The following is a 14,196-nucleotide window of genomic DNA, read 5'->3' as shown; positions in this document are numbered from 1 at the left end:
TGGGCACAGCCCCCCTGCGGTGGGCTCGCTCCCACAGAGGGGCCCTCCCCTTAGCGCAGTGGGGTGCACTGCCGGCCGGGCCCCCTTTCCCCGCTGCACGGGGTGTGAAGCGCTGGGTGTAAAAATAAATGATTGACTAAATAAATAAAGAGCACGGGGAAGGGAGCAACAGGGCAGACCTGTCCCACACGTGAGCGAAGGGGTCCCCGGGGTGAGGGGGTCCCGAAGGGCTGCACCCCCCCCCCTCCACCGCCACGGGGCTTGGCGCGGTGCCCGCAGCCGGGAGCCGGGCGGTGCGCGGTGCGACGGGCGGGCGACTCTGCCCGGCAGCCGGTGCCCGGCTCGTCCCGGGATCTGATAAGGAGCCGGAGCTCCACCTCCCCGTGGTGGCGGCGAGAGGCGGAGGCAGCGGGGGGGGGGGGGAAAGGGGCCGTGCCTGCGCTGCGCTTCCCTTGCACATCCTCACACACACCGAGGGACGGAGGCGGGCACGGACGGAGCTGCCCACCGGGGCTGCCGCCAGCCCTGCCGCCGCCGCTCCGCCGGAGGAGCCGCAGCCCCGGCCCGGGGGAGGGGGGCGGTTCCCACGGGAGATTTTTTTTTTTTGCCCCCCCCCCTTTTTATTTTTTTATTTTTAAATTTGGTTTTCATCCGTGGATAACCATCGAGAGGAGCCGGGGGGGTGGGGGGAGCCCGATCCCGGCGGGGAGGAGGCGATGCAGACGCCGCTGGATCAGCGCGCAAGGGGCCGGCACGGAGCGCGGCGCCGTCCGCACCCAAGTAAGAGCTGCGGCAGGGCCGGGAGCCCCCGCCCGCGGCGAGCTGCGGAGCGGTGCGGGATGCCCCGGGCGGGAGCCCGCCGCTGTGCGGGAGCGCGGGGCCGGGCGGCGGCGGGAGCGGCGCTGGCGAGCATCCCGCTCCCGTCCGCGCCTCTCCGCGCCGGGGTGCGCGGGCGGCGGCAGCGGGGCGCGGGGCTCCGCGGGCGGCTCCCGCTTACCGGTCCCGCCCGGCGCTGCCACTTGTTGTGCGGCGCGGAGCGGGACCAGCCCCGGGCTGGGCAGGGTGGGTGGCGTGGGGTGGCTGTGGGTGTGCGGCTGTGTCGGGGTGAGCGCGTGTTATTCTTTCCCGTCGGGGGTGGCCCTGGGTGTGTGTCCCCCGTCCACCCCTGGGTGTGTGCGCCCGCGGTGTGAGCGCGGCTCGGTGCGTGGGAGCGAGAGAAGTTGCGGGTGAACTGGGAGCCGGGGCGAGCGCTGGGTGCTGGGAGCGGGGCTGTGCGTGTCCGTGTTTGTGCGTGTTCGTGTGCGAGAGGAGCGGGGTGAAGGGGTCTGGCAGGTGTGCACGGCCGTGTCCGTGGCGGGGTGTCTCTGCGTGTCTCTGCGTGTGCTACGGGGGTGTGGGTTACGGGAGTGGTGTGCGTGTCGAGGAGCGGGCTGCGTGTGTGTGCGGGGAGGGGGTGCTGGTGTGCGTTACAGGAGCGGGGTGTGTGTGCGGGTGAGTGTGTCAGCGGGGTGTGCGTGCCTGCTCCTGGGGAAATCCCTGTTTCCCTGCCTGTACGCGAGGCTGAGCGTGAAGCCGGTGCCGGGAGAGCGGCTCCCGTGTGTTTTCCGCGGGTGTCTGCGTGTGTGTGCAGCCCGTGTGTGTGTGCGGGGCTGGCGGGACGCGCCCCGTTCATCCCCCGGGGCTCGCCGGGGAGCGGCGGAGCGGGATGCTCCGTGCCCGGAACCGGCACCGCCGGGGCGCCGCCGGCTGCGGGAGCCTCAGCCCGGGCAGCCCCGCCGGGGGCCGGGGAGCCTCGGCCGCAGTGGCCGGGGAGCGGAGCCCGGCCTCCATCCTCCCTCCCAGCCGGCGGGGCCGGCTGGGGGCCAGGAGCCGCGGCTCTCCCCGGCTCCCTGCGAGGTAGGGGGTCCCCTGTCCCCCCTCCCCAAGCCCCCCCTGCCCCTCCGGGCTGCGGTCCTGGCGAAGAGCTGCTCTCGCTGCTGCCGGCTCTCTGCGGCCCTGCCGGGGTGTTTCAGGCCCGCCACATTTTTGCCTTCCCCCAGGACTTCCCTTCAGGCCGGCGTGGCGAGTGGGATGCTGGCGGGGGGGGGGGGGGGGGGGGGGAGGCAGGAGCCCGCAGGATCCCGGTGGGGCTGTGGGGGACCCCCGGGGTGGAAGGATGGGGGCTGCCGCCCTGGGGAGGCTCTGACAGGTCTCTGCCTCGCTGGCTGCCGGAGTTGGAAAGGATGTGGAGAAGGAGGGAGGGCCCCGGGCTTCACCCTCTTTTCATCACTGTGCAGCTCCTAAGAGGTGATTTTGGGGTAAAGCTGTTCACAGGCGAGTGGGGTTCCTCGTCACGGGGTGCTCCAGCTCGGAGCGCTTGGGCCCAGCCTGTATAAACGCCGAGCAGCCGCAGCGGCAGCTGGAGCCGAAGGAAACCATGGGATGTGCCATAAAATGCCCAGGATTCAGCCCATCCGTGCCTTCGATGCAGGACTGAACACCAGTGGCCGTTTTTTGCACAATATGGTCCTTGATCTCAGCCCCTTGCGTGGAGTGGAGTGGAGCCCGTGGGGCCATGATTAGCATTTGCTGCTCGCTCGAATGTTGCTCCAGCTCAGAGCTTGGGGGGGTGTGGGGGGGATTAGTACTTGTGTGCTCAGTGCGGGGTTTGGATAGACTTGTAAGCATGGCTCCGAGCCACGCAATCAGCCGTTGGGAGCAATAAGAGGGTGGACTTTGGTGCCCGTTCCCGGAGCGGTGCTGCCTTCTGTGGAACAGGGCCAAGGGGCTGTGGGAATCACAGGGAGCACAGGCTTGTTCAAGCAGTTGCTTAAATTCTCAGCACTTTATAACCTCTCTCTCGTTAGGGCTTGGGGTTTTTTTTTTGGGGGGGGGGGCTGAATTCTGTAGGATTTTGCATGCCACTGTCCTCCGAGAGCTTCCCAGTCATGCTTTAAGCAGCGTGACTAACGCCTCTCTCATGTGGTTCAGTCTCTCTCACACTCTCCCCGTAGGGAGAATTGTGTGTGCGGAGGAATAGTTGTTTTGGGAGGGGTTTTTATTTTTAAGTACTCTGTGCTCTGCCAGCAGGTCGGAAAATGGTGCCTGGCACTGGAGAAGAAAGTGTGGGATGGTCCTTAGATCCCATGGGAAAATAGCCTGATGCCTTGGACTAGCCCCTGGGAAGTCTCTGTCTCCTGCACAGACGTGCTTTTCCCGGGTGGTGGAGGCTTCCGCCGCCTCCTCCTCCTCCTCCTCATGCCCAGCCCTGGGCTCTCACGTCTGCGCTGTGTCATTCGCACCCTTAGGCGCCAGGCAGGATTCTTTACCCCGGCCAACCCGGGGCCCCTCACGCCCGCCGGCAGTCCCTTGAGGGGCAATGGTCCCACTCGGGTTCCCAGCCCCTCTCTTCCTCCAGCCTCCCTGCCTCGGAGGTTTCCTTCACCTGTGGGAACGAGGCTTGGGTTCAGGCTCCAGCCCCTTTTTCGGAGCAGAAAGCATGGGTGCTGGGCACCCTTGGGTGACTCCCTTCCTCCTCCAGGCTGGCACAGGGCTCCTGTGTTTCCAGCTCCTGGAGCCCTCCCTCCCAGCTCAGTCAGGGCCATGTGAGGCATCGCCCCGTGTTGGGACTTTCACCTTTACCTGCCTTCTTCCACCTCACATCAAGGCTTAGTCAGGACGGCGCTACGTCATCGGCAGTCGCGTCCCAGCCTAGTGTAAACAGGCTTGTGCAAACAGTCCGGCAGCAGGCGCGGGTGCCTCTGCCAGCTGGGGCATCCTCCGGGAGCACCTTCCCAGCAGCCGGGGCTGCCCGACTTCCTCTTCTCCCCCTCCTTGCCGCACAGCCATTTCCGAAGGGAGTGCAGGGCAATGGGATGATGAAGCTCAGTGTGGGTTTGGACACCCTGTGAAGGCAGGTGAACGTGTGGCAGGGAGCCAGTGTGAGTGCACACGCATGCTGTGGGCAGACACATGCGTGACCCAGCTGGGGTGTGCACACGCACACGGTGCAAGTACCCCCACACAGGGTGACATCACATGAATGCACAGCCGGTGGTGACAGGGGCATGCGTACATGTTCCCCCTGCGCAGGCACATGCGTTGCTCGGCGCACACACACGTGCGCTCAGTGCAGGAGTGCAAACTCGTGTCTGGTGCACAGGCTCTCCTGGTGCAAGCACAGATGTACTCCTCCCTGTGCGTGCACACGCGTGGCACGCCTGCACACCCTGCTAGTGCACATGTGTGCATATGTACGCTTTTTCCGACAGACACGCAGTCATGCTCTGGGCAGGTGCACACACCCCCAAACGCTCGTAGTGCACAGACGGATACATGCACACTCAGTGCAGACACATGCGTGTGCACATACACGCATTGCTGGGTTTTGCCTGTATTGATGCAGAGATGCGTTGTGTTTCTGCTCAGCTTCTTACCTCCTCCATCCTCAGCCCTGTGCAGGGATGGAAGAAGGGTTGTTTGCCTCTTCCCTTCCTCCTGGGGACATACATCTCAGAGGTGTCTGCACACAGCGCTGCTCTGGACAGTTATGCATGCCCTCAGCAAGGTGGAAATACCTCTTCTTTGCATGAAGGGTGCTTACAGGACAAGGGAGCAGAGGCAAGCTAAGCTTCATAGTTTCGTCACCAGAAACAGATGTATTTTCACCTGCGCAGGGAGAGCTCCTCTCTTCCATGCCACCGATGAGGCACTTGTCCACGGGGAAGTGGAGGGGTGGAGGGACTGGGAGCTGCTGGCTTGCGGGAAGTACCAGGGTGGACAGTAAGGGATGCTCCACTTGTTGAGGATCTGTACGACGCTGGGGTAACCGGGAATTAGGCACTTGCTGTGCAGCACAGTGGAGGGCAGATGGTGGAGGAGTGCTCACCCATGCCACAGGCTGGGTGCAGAGTATGGAGAGAGCGAGTGATGGGAGTGGCAAGAGAGGGCTGCTGCTGTGGGGCCATGGCAGATGTTTGTGGCTGTTGATTTTAGGACATCCAACCACTGGGCTTTCTGGGTGCTGGTGAGCTGGGCTGCACCCCTTCACGCTCACGGCTCAGCACAAGCTGCGTGGGTGCACCTGGACCCTGGAGGAAGGCGTGTTCCCAGAGTGGAAAGCGGGAGACGGGAAAGCTAGTGGCCAGGCACAGCACTAGGCAGAGGTTTGGTGACAGGGCATGTGGCTTGGCACGGAAGGGGATAGTCTCTGTGGGGCTGGCGGTGCGCCTGGCACTGCCTCTGCAGCGTGTGCATACTGGGAGGAGGTTTCCAGTGGCTGGGTGCCTGCGGTGCAGCGTGTGCAGTGTGCTTCTCTGCAATGCAGGGGGGCAGTACTTCTGTCACTGCCTCTGCAGCGGGTAGGGTGGACATTGGCACTGGGTGGGCAGCGAGGGGCTGTCCCTGCGGGGCAGAGTGGGCACCCAGTCCATGCGTGCAGTGTTCCAGTCTGGAGTGGGAGGGAATGGGAAGGAACAGTGTGTCTGCAGTGAGCGAAGGGAACAGTATTTGCTGGCGCAGGGTGTGGGGTTGCCTAGTGACTGTGCAGCGGAGGGGAGATGCTGTGCCTACCATTGCAGTGTGCTGGGGCTGTGCAGTGCTGCTGCTCCGTGGGGAGGCTCGCTGCCTGCCCTATGGGGTATGTCTGCCCTGCAGTGCAGGGTGTGCAGTGAGTCTGTGTCCCTCTAATTCAGGGGTGGGCAGTGCACGTCTTTCTGCAAGGGGTGCAGTGCCCCACATGCAGTGCAGGATGGAAGATGCTCGGGGCTCCTGCATCCCTGCAGTGACGGATGGGTGGTGCCTTCGCATCTCGCAGTGCGAGGCTGGCAGTGCTGCTGTGTCGGCAGTGCAGGGAGGGCCGTGCTGCCCCGTCCCTGCCGTGGCAGTGCCCTGTGTCCCTGCAGTGATGCATGGGTGGTATTCCTGCAGTGCAGGCAGTGCCCCATGACCCTGCAATGATGGATGGGAGGTAGCTGTGTATCCTGGCAGTGCCCCATGTCCCTGCAGTGCCGGGTGGATGGCAGCCCTGCATCCCTGCAGTGCCCCATGTCCCTGCAGTGCCGGGTGGGTGGCAGCCCTGCATCCCTGCAGTGCCCCATGTCCCTGCAGTGCCCCATGTCCCTGCAGTGCCAGGTGGGTGGCAGCCCTGCATCCCTGCAGTGCTCCATGTCCCTGCAGTGCTGGGTGGGTAGCAGCCCTGCATCCCTGCAGAGCAGGCAGAGCCCCTGCCCCCCTTTTGGTGCTCCTCTTTCTGCAGGGCTGGCAGACGCATGCAGTGCCTCTGTGTCCCCGCTGTGCGTGGCAGGCAGTGCCCCTGCAGTGCGTGGCACACAATGCTCCTGTGTTTCTGTGGTGAGAAGCTGTCTCTGAGCCTGGCCGGCTCCCATCGGGTTGCTGGCAGCAGGCTGCGTGCAGTCCACCCTGTTAGTGTGCCTCGTTGGGTCTAATTACAGTTTGCATGCTGACGAAGAGGGTGGACAGTGGCAGGAGTGGCTTCCTGCAAGTGACAGGAAGCCAGGGCTGAGGTTTCAATGACTGGGTTGCTCACTTGAGCAGGGTGTTGCAGGAACTTTGCAAGCCGGGACTGGTCCTCCCGGGTACTTGCTTGCGGAGGCTGCCAAGTGACCACGGCTGGGGCCAGTTCTGCCAGGCGAGCCCTTGAAGCCCCTTCCCTTCAGGGCGCTGCTTTGGGACCACGTGCAGTCCTGCATGGCGTAGGGGGTGCACCCAAAAGGATACACCACCGAAGTGGGCTGGGGCGGAGCACTCCCGGGGGCCTGGGGCTGCCTAACCTCCGGTGTCTGTGTCTCCTTCCAGCTCCCCTGCAGTGCAGGATGAAACCACTGGCATCCTGCCTGGGCCTGTGGCTCCTCTTCCAGCTCCCTGCCCTGGTCTGTGGGACGCGTGTGGTCTACAAAGTGCAGGAGGAACAACCCCCCAACACCCTCATAGGGAGCCTGGCCTCTGACTACGGCTTCCCGGATGTGGGGCACCTCTACAAGCTGGAAGTGGGGGCCCCGTACCTACGTGTGGACGGCAAGACTGGGGACATCTACACCACAGAGACCTCCATCGACCGGGAGAGCTTGCGTGAGTGCCAGCACCTCCTGCCTGGAGAGCCCTGCTTCCTGGAGTTCGAAGTGTCCATCACTGACCTGATCTTGAACAGCAGCCCACGCCTGCTCGAGGGGCAGATAGAGGTGCTCGATATCAATGACAACACCCCCAACTTTGCCTCGCCCGTTCTCACCCTGTCCATCCCCGAAAACACCAACATTGGGGCGCTCTTCCCCATCCCCCTGGCCATGGACCGGGACTCGGGCCCCAACGGCGTTGCCTCCTATGAGCTGACGGCTGGTCCGGAGGCGCAGGAGCTCTTTGGGCTGCAGGTGGCAGAGGATCAGGACGAGAAGCAGCCGCAGCTGATCGTCATGGGGAACCTGGACCGGGAGCAGTGGGACTCCTATGACCTGACCATCAAGGTGCAGGATGGAGGCAACCCACCACGGGCGAGCAGCGCCCTGCTTCGCATCACCATCCTGGACATGAACGACAATGCACCCAAGTTTGAGAAGGCCCTGTATGAAGCGGAGCTCTCCGAAAACAGCCCCATGGGGCACTCTGTCCTCCAGGTCAGTGCGGGGGCTTTCTTCTCCTCCCCAGCTCCCCTCCTGCCTGGCTGCAGCAGGGACAACCCGGGGAGAATTTATACAGCCGCTTGCTGCCATGGTTCCTCAAGGGAGGAGGGGGCCTAGAAGGGCTGCAAGCCATAGGAACCCTCAGCGTCACCCAGGGCCAGCGGGCAGGCAGGTCCCTGGGAAATTGCATGTCATAAAACGAGGTCAGAAAGGACGCGCATGAAGGTGCAGCCAGGGTGGGGACTGCAGGACAGGACTGAGGGGCAGCAGCAGGGCTGCCAGGCATGCGCGAGCAAGGCTCCAGGTTATGGGGAGGGCTGGGACCCAAGGTCCACGGGGAGCCTGGCTTCATGCCAGACTGGTCTCAATGCTGCCCACAGACAAGACATAGACCCTTTCATAAGTTGCATTTCCTTGGCCGCTCCATGGAAACTCAGGCTTGCACAGGAGGTGGGGGGCAGGCAGCATCCCTGCTGCCCCTCTGGGGGGGCTGCCTGTGACTCCAGGGGTGCCTTGCTGTCTGCAGGGGCCAGGGGCTCTGCCCGCTCTCAGGCAGCCGCGCAAACTGGCCCAGGGAGCCTGAGGGGGTGGATCTCAGTGGATTTGGCTTGGAGGGGGCATTGAGATGATAGTAGCCGACATCTGTTTATCTGCAGCTGCCATCTTAATAAGCGGAGCGCGGCCAGCTCTCATCTGCTTGCTAATTCTGATGTGAATTTTTTAAGAATTCATTTTTCACTGTTAAGAGAATGGAAGTTGGAAGCAGATAAGGGAGCCGCACGGCCGGGAGGAGAATGGGCTGAGACGCTGCTGCTGCCATTGCTCAGCTTTTATCTTTCAGGGGGAAAATGACTTCCGCCTTTTTTGTGAGTGGAGGTAAAAGGTGGAATTTACATTTAACAACTTTCGTTCTCCATCCAAATCTGCTGAGCAAGATAACGGCAGAGCAGCAAATGGTGCAGAGAAGAGGCTGCTCGGAGAGCCGATTAGGGAGGCAAATGTTAGACAAACCTCATCTTCTTTAGAAAGCAAATAATAGGCGCAGAGGCAGGTTTATGTGAATGCAGTGCTCCTGACGGGCAGGCAGGGATGGCTGGTGCCATGCAGAGCTTAGGCAGCCCCGGTCACTGCTTGGCTGCATCCCTGAATGCTGGGACGGAGTTGCTGTGGCTCTGCACATCCTCTCCTCCCTCCTTATCCTCGCTTCTAGCCCCTGTTCGGGGAGGGTTTTGCAGAACGGGTGCAGCCGGAGCCATCCCTCCACGCTGCTGCCTGGGTTGTGACGGCGAGGGTTCCCAGAGGATTCCCTGCGTGCCAGAGCTGGCCGGGAGGGGAGCGTGGCCGACCGGCCCAACCGGTTTTGCTGGAAGAGCAAGGAAAAGCCTCTGTGCCGGAGGGCCGCTCCCAGCTGCTCTGCCGGTCCCAGGCTCTTTGCCCCATAGTCCTTGGCCTCAGAAGAGGAAATCCTGGTTTTTCCCCCACCTGCCATCCCAAAAGGAGGCCATGGCGGGCAGCGCAGCAATTTACGGAGGGGCTCGCACTGCCTTGCCCTCCTGCTCACCGTTTCTCCCTCCATCCCATAGGTGAAAGCCAACGACTCGGACCAGGGTGCCAACGCCGAAATTGACTACTCCTTCCACCAAGCCTCGGACATGGTGCGCCGGCTGCTGCGCTTGGACCGCACCACGGGGCTCATCACCGTGCAGGGGCCCATCGATCGCGAGGATGTCAACATCCTCAAGTTCTCTGTCATGGCCAAGGACAAGGGGGCCAACCCCAAGAGCGCCCGCACCCAGGTGGTGGTCACCATCAAAGACATGAATGACAATGCGCCCTCCATAGAGATACGGGGCATTGGGCTCGTGACCCACCAGGATGGCATGGCAAACATCTCGGAGGACGTGCCAGTAGAGACAGCAGTGGCTCTGGTGCAGGTGTCTGACCGAGATGAGGGCGAAAATGCCGTGGTGACCTGTGTGGTGGCTGGTGACGTCCCATTCCAGCTGCGGCAGGCTAGTGAAACAGGGAGTGACAGCAAGAAGAAATACTTCCTGCAGACCACCACGCCACTGGACTACGAGTCGGTGAAGGAGTACACGATTGAGATTGTGGCAGTGGACTCGGGGAACCCACCCCTCTCCAGCACTAACTCTTTGAAGGTGCAGGTGGTGGACGTGAATGACAATGCGCCCGTCTTCAGCCAGAGCTTCACCGAGGTGGCCTTCCCTGAGAACAACGAGCCCGACGACCTGGTGATGGAGGTGAGCGCCAGCGATGCTGACAGTGGCTCCAACGCCAAGCTGGTTTACTCCCTGGTGATGGACCCCTCCTCCAAGGGCTCCTTCACCATTGACCCTGACTCTGGGGAAATCCGGGTGAAGGCGGTGCTGGACCGAGAGCAGCGGGAGCGCTATGAGTTCTTGGTGGTGGCGGCAGACAAGGGCAGCCCCAGCCTCAAGGGCACAGCGTCTGTGGCCATCAACGTCATGGACAGGAATGACAATGACCCCAAGTTCATGCTGAGCGGCTACAACTTCTCAGTGATGGAGAACATGCCGCCCCTCAGCCCTGTGGGCATGGTGACGGTGATCGATGCTGACAAAGGAGAAAACGCCCGCATCCAGCTGTCGGTGGAGCAAGACAATGGGGATTTTGTCATCCAGAATGGCACTGGCACCATCCTCTCCAGCATCTCTTTTGACCGGGAGCAGCAGAGCACATACACCTTCCGACTCAAGGCGGTGGATGGTGGGGATCCTCCCAGGTCTGCCTACGTGGGGGTGACCATCAACGTCTTGGATGAGAATGATAATGCCCCCTTCATCACTTCACCCTCCAATGCCACCTACAAACACATCCTGCCCCACACCAGCCCTGGCCAGCAGGTGAGCAAGGTCAAGGCAGAGGACATTGACTCTGGCGTCAATGCAGAGCTGACCTACAGCATCACAGGAGGCAACCCCTTTGAGCTTTTCCAGATCTCCCCGCACAGTGGAGACATCACCCTGGAGAAGGAGATCCTGCGCAAGCACCATGGCCTACACCGCTTGGTAGTGCGTGTCAATGACAAGGGCAAGCCCTCGCGGCACGGCACGGCGCTGGTTCACTTCTACGTCAATGAGACGCTGGCCAACCGCACGCTGCTGGACACGCTGGTGGGGCACAGCCTGGACACACCACTTGACATAGACATCGCCGGAGACCCCGAATATGAGCGCAGCAAGCAGCGAAGCAACATCCTCTTCGGAGTCATTGCCGGCATCGTGGCTGTCACCCTGGTCATCGTGCTGGTTGTCCTGGTGCGCTACTGCCGGCAGCGGGAAGCCAAGAGTGGCTACCAGGCAGGCAAGAAGGAGACCAAGGACCTGTATGCACCCAAGCAGGCCAGCAAGAGCAGTAAGAGCAAAAGCAAGGTGAAGAAGAGCAAGTCCCCGAAGCCGCCCAAGCCCACAGAGGATGAGGAGGAGACGGGGCTGCAGAAATCACTCAAGTTCAACCTCATGAATGACTCTGTCAGTGACAGCCCCCGAATCCATCTGCCCCTCAACTACCCGCCAGGCAGCCCAGACCTGGGTCGCCACTACCGCTCCAACTCGCCGCTGCCCTCCATCCAGCTCCAGCCTCAGTCACCCTCTGCCTCCAAGAAGCACCAAGTGGTGCAGGACCTGCCGGCCACCAACACCTTTGTTGGAACCGGGGACAACAACTCGACGGGCTCCGAGCAGTACTCGGACTACAGCTACCGCACCAATCCCCAGAAATACACCAACAAGCAGGTAGGAGAGCTCATCCTGAGGCCGGCAGCGGCCCCCCCCCTGCACCGGGGAGCCATCTGGACAGAGGTGTGGGAGTGAGCGTGGACTGGCCCCCAGCCCTGCATGCATGGCCTGGGGGGCTGGCAGAGGACTACCCTGGAGCCGAGCCATGGAGCCTGGTTGTGGGGCAGGGAGGGGATGGGGTTGATGGGGGGGAGGACAAAAACTGTCGGAGCCCTTGTCAGAGTGCCCGGGGCTGGGTCCTGGGGGCGCTGCCTGGGTGATGGTGATGCGAAGGGTGCTGCATGCGTGTGCCTCTGCATGTGGAGCTCCAGGGAGGGAATCCCACCCGCCTGAGTCTCCTTTGGGGACCAGGTCTAAGAGCACCAAGGAGAGCAATGCCCACCCTTCCATCCATCCCTCCGCTTGGGCTGACGCGTGGGGAGGAGAGACTGGTCCTGCTCCTGCCACAGCTCTCGGCAGCCAATTTCCAGCCCTGCCCCTGTCTGGGGAGCAGCAAGGAAGGCGGTAGTCTTGCTGTTGCCAGCCCGGCTCTGCTGGTGCAGCTGATCCTTTCACCATCCCTGCGCAAAGCCGCCTGAAAGGGAGTTTTGCACCCGCTGTGGCTGCCCAGGCAGGTGGGGCTGGGTGGAGGAGCAAAGCTCTGCCTTTTTCCCAGGCTCGGGCTCTGGCTTCCCCCAGGCTTGGGCCCTTTGCCATAGCTGGTGTGGTGAAAACCGAGCTTCCCTTAACGTGAGCATCGGGCCTGGAGCTACGGCTCTGCGGGAGCCGTGCTGCAGCCGCTGTGGAGGAGGAGAGCGGATCCCGGCAGCCAGGGCGCTTTCTCCAGGTGGCATGGCTCCGGCCGTGTGCTGGGGCTGGGGCTGGGGCTGGATCTCGTGCTCAGGGCTGGAGGAGCAGGGCACTGGGGTCTCTGCTGCGTGCTGCGGTCGGGTCACTGCTCTTGGTCTAGTCGGGGGTTTCTGCTGCGTGCGGGGCAGGGCGGAGGTAGGTCTTGGCTGCGGACTGGGAAGGGCTGCTCGCTGGTGTGCACTGGAGCTTGGAGCTGTCCCAGGAGGTTGTGGGATGAGCCCGGAGCTTGCAGGACCCTCTTTCCTCAGGCTGTCTGGCCAGTTAGCTTGCACCACGTTTCTGCTTTGGCGCCTGTCGGGTCTATCCTTAACTAGCTAGGGAGGGAGAGGGGGGATGAGTACCTGTGGCTTTGCCTTCTTCCTGGGGCCCTGTGGGTGAGGACCACCCTCTCCCCCACCATGCTGTACCCTCTTTGCCTTATGGAGACCCTTGCTCCCTTCTTTGTACCCCGGTGAGCGGCAGGCTGGGCTCCTGCCGTGGGGCTGAGCTCAGCTGCCCTGTTGGATTTGACTTCAATAAAGTTTTCTATTTTTGACCGGTTGTGCCTTATTTTCCCTGATGCCCCCGAAGATGCTCTTGCTCCCAGCAATTTCCCAGGCATATTTTCCACATCCTCAGCCACCGGAGCACCCAGGCCCCGCAGTGCCCAGAAGTGATGCTCACATGGGCCGGCCATCTTCACAAGCCCTCCACTGTGCCCCAGCGTGGCCAGTCCAGAGGCCTTGTGGTACTGATACCCCTCCCCAGGTCAACATCTCCCATCTCCAGTCACTGCCTAGCCCTCTAAGGAGACAACTTCCTCCAGGACGTGGTTCACAACATATACATGTACATACATACATATATGTACATGTGTGGACGTGGAGTCAGTCTGAGCCATGGACCAGCCAGCCCAGCTTTATTCCACCCCAACATCATCCTGCATAGCTTCTCCCAGTTCATCCCCATGTCCTTTTGAGACCCACCCATGTCCCAAAGCCAGCACATGGAGGAGCAGATCCCTGCCACGCAGTGCCTGGCAGCATGACCCAAATCTTGCCAGCGAGGGCTGGAAGATGCCTGCCTCTCGCCTGCCGCAGTACTGGAATGAGGATGCACGCGGTTGCAGATGGAGCCTTGGTGCATCAGCAGCACCGGGGGGAAGCACCTGAAGCAAGGTGCTCCCCCCACCCCGGGATGCGATGGGCACCCTTGAAGCGAAGGAGATGTCCTCCCAGGCAGGCTTGCTGGCAGCGGCAGGGCTGCAGGAGGGTGGTGGAGCCAGGCAGACATGCTCCCCATGAAGATGGCTCTGCCCCTCCTGGCAGGCAGGTTGGGGGTGATGCTGCTGCTGTGGGGCTTGCTCAGGCTCTTTTCTCCCACGGGCTGGAGAGAGGATGGATCCTGGTAGGCAGGAGCAGCACAGGACCCTTTCCGCAGGCCCTGGATGGGGCCATCCTACACTCCCCTCCCTCCAGCCAAGTATCACATCTCAGGGACCCCCTCCCTGGCCACCCCTTCCTCTTTCTCAGGGTTCTTCTTCCAAACTGGGGCAGACATCCCTGCGCCCATCAGCTTCACCTCTTCCCCAGGGGCCCCAACCGGCCACACCAGGCTGCTGCAGAAGAGGAGCTCTGGCGCTCGGAGAGATTAGATCATCCGGGGAAACCAGTGGTTCTGGCTTCGGAGGTTTCAGCCCTGTGCCAGCCTTGGCTCTCACAGCCTTCTAGTTTGTTTTGCTAACAGCATAAGGTTTTATCTTGAACCGTCCAGGAAGTGTCTGGGCCTCCTAGGCAGGCAGGGCTGGGACCTGCGGGGAGATGCGATGGCTGCAGAGGAGGAAAGGAGACACCAGCAACCACCTAAATAACTAGTCCCTGCAGGGCTGGGCAGGGCAGTCTGGGGGCTTGGCTCAGCATTGCTATCTGCTTCCCTTTGGGAACTTTCTGAGAGAAGCTTCCCTTCCTTCCTTG

The 14,196-nt window shown here is 62.2% G+C and overlaps 1 protein-coding gene across 1 annotated transcript in view; it reads left to right on the top strand.

Moving 5' to 3' along the window:
* Nucleotides 1-716: 716 nt before the first annotated feature.
* The window catches only part of PCDH1 (protocadherin 1), a 52,766-nt gene continuing 39,286 nt past the window's right edge, over nucleotides 717-14,196 (top strand). Inside the window, exons 1-3 of the mRNA XM_059825289.1 lie at nucleotides 717-780; nucleotides 6,796-7,610; nucleotides 9,200-11,392. Coding sequence (XP_059681272.1) covers nucleotides 717-780; nucleotides 6,796-7,610; nucleotides 9,200-11,392 — 3,072 coding nt within the window. The remainder of the gene's footprint in view (nucleotides 781-6,795; nucleotides 7,611-9,199; nucleotides 11,393-14,196) is intronic.

The sequence above is a fragment of the Gavia stellata genome, chromosome 16 (genome assembly GCF_030936135.1).
Source record: "Gavia stellata isolate bGavSte3 chromosome 16, bGavSte3.hap2, whole genome shotgun sequence".
Classification (NCBI taxonomy): Eukaryota; Metazoa; Chordata; class Aves; order Gaviiformes; family Gaviidae; genus Gavia; species Gavia stellata.
This window is presented reverse-complemented; position numbering and strand designations above follow the sequence as displayed.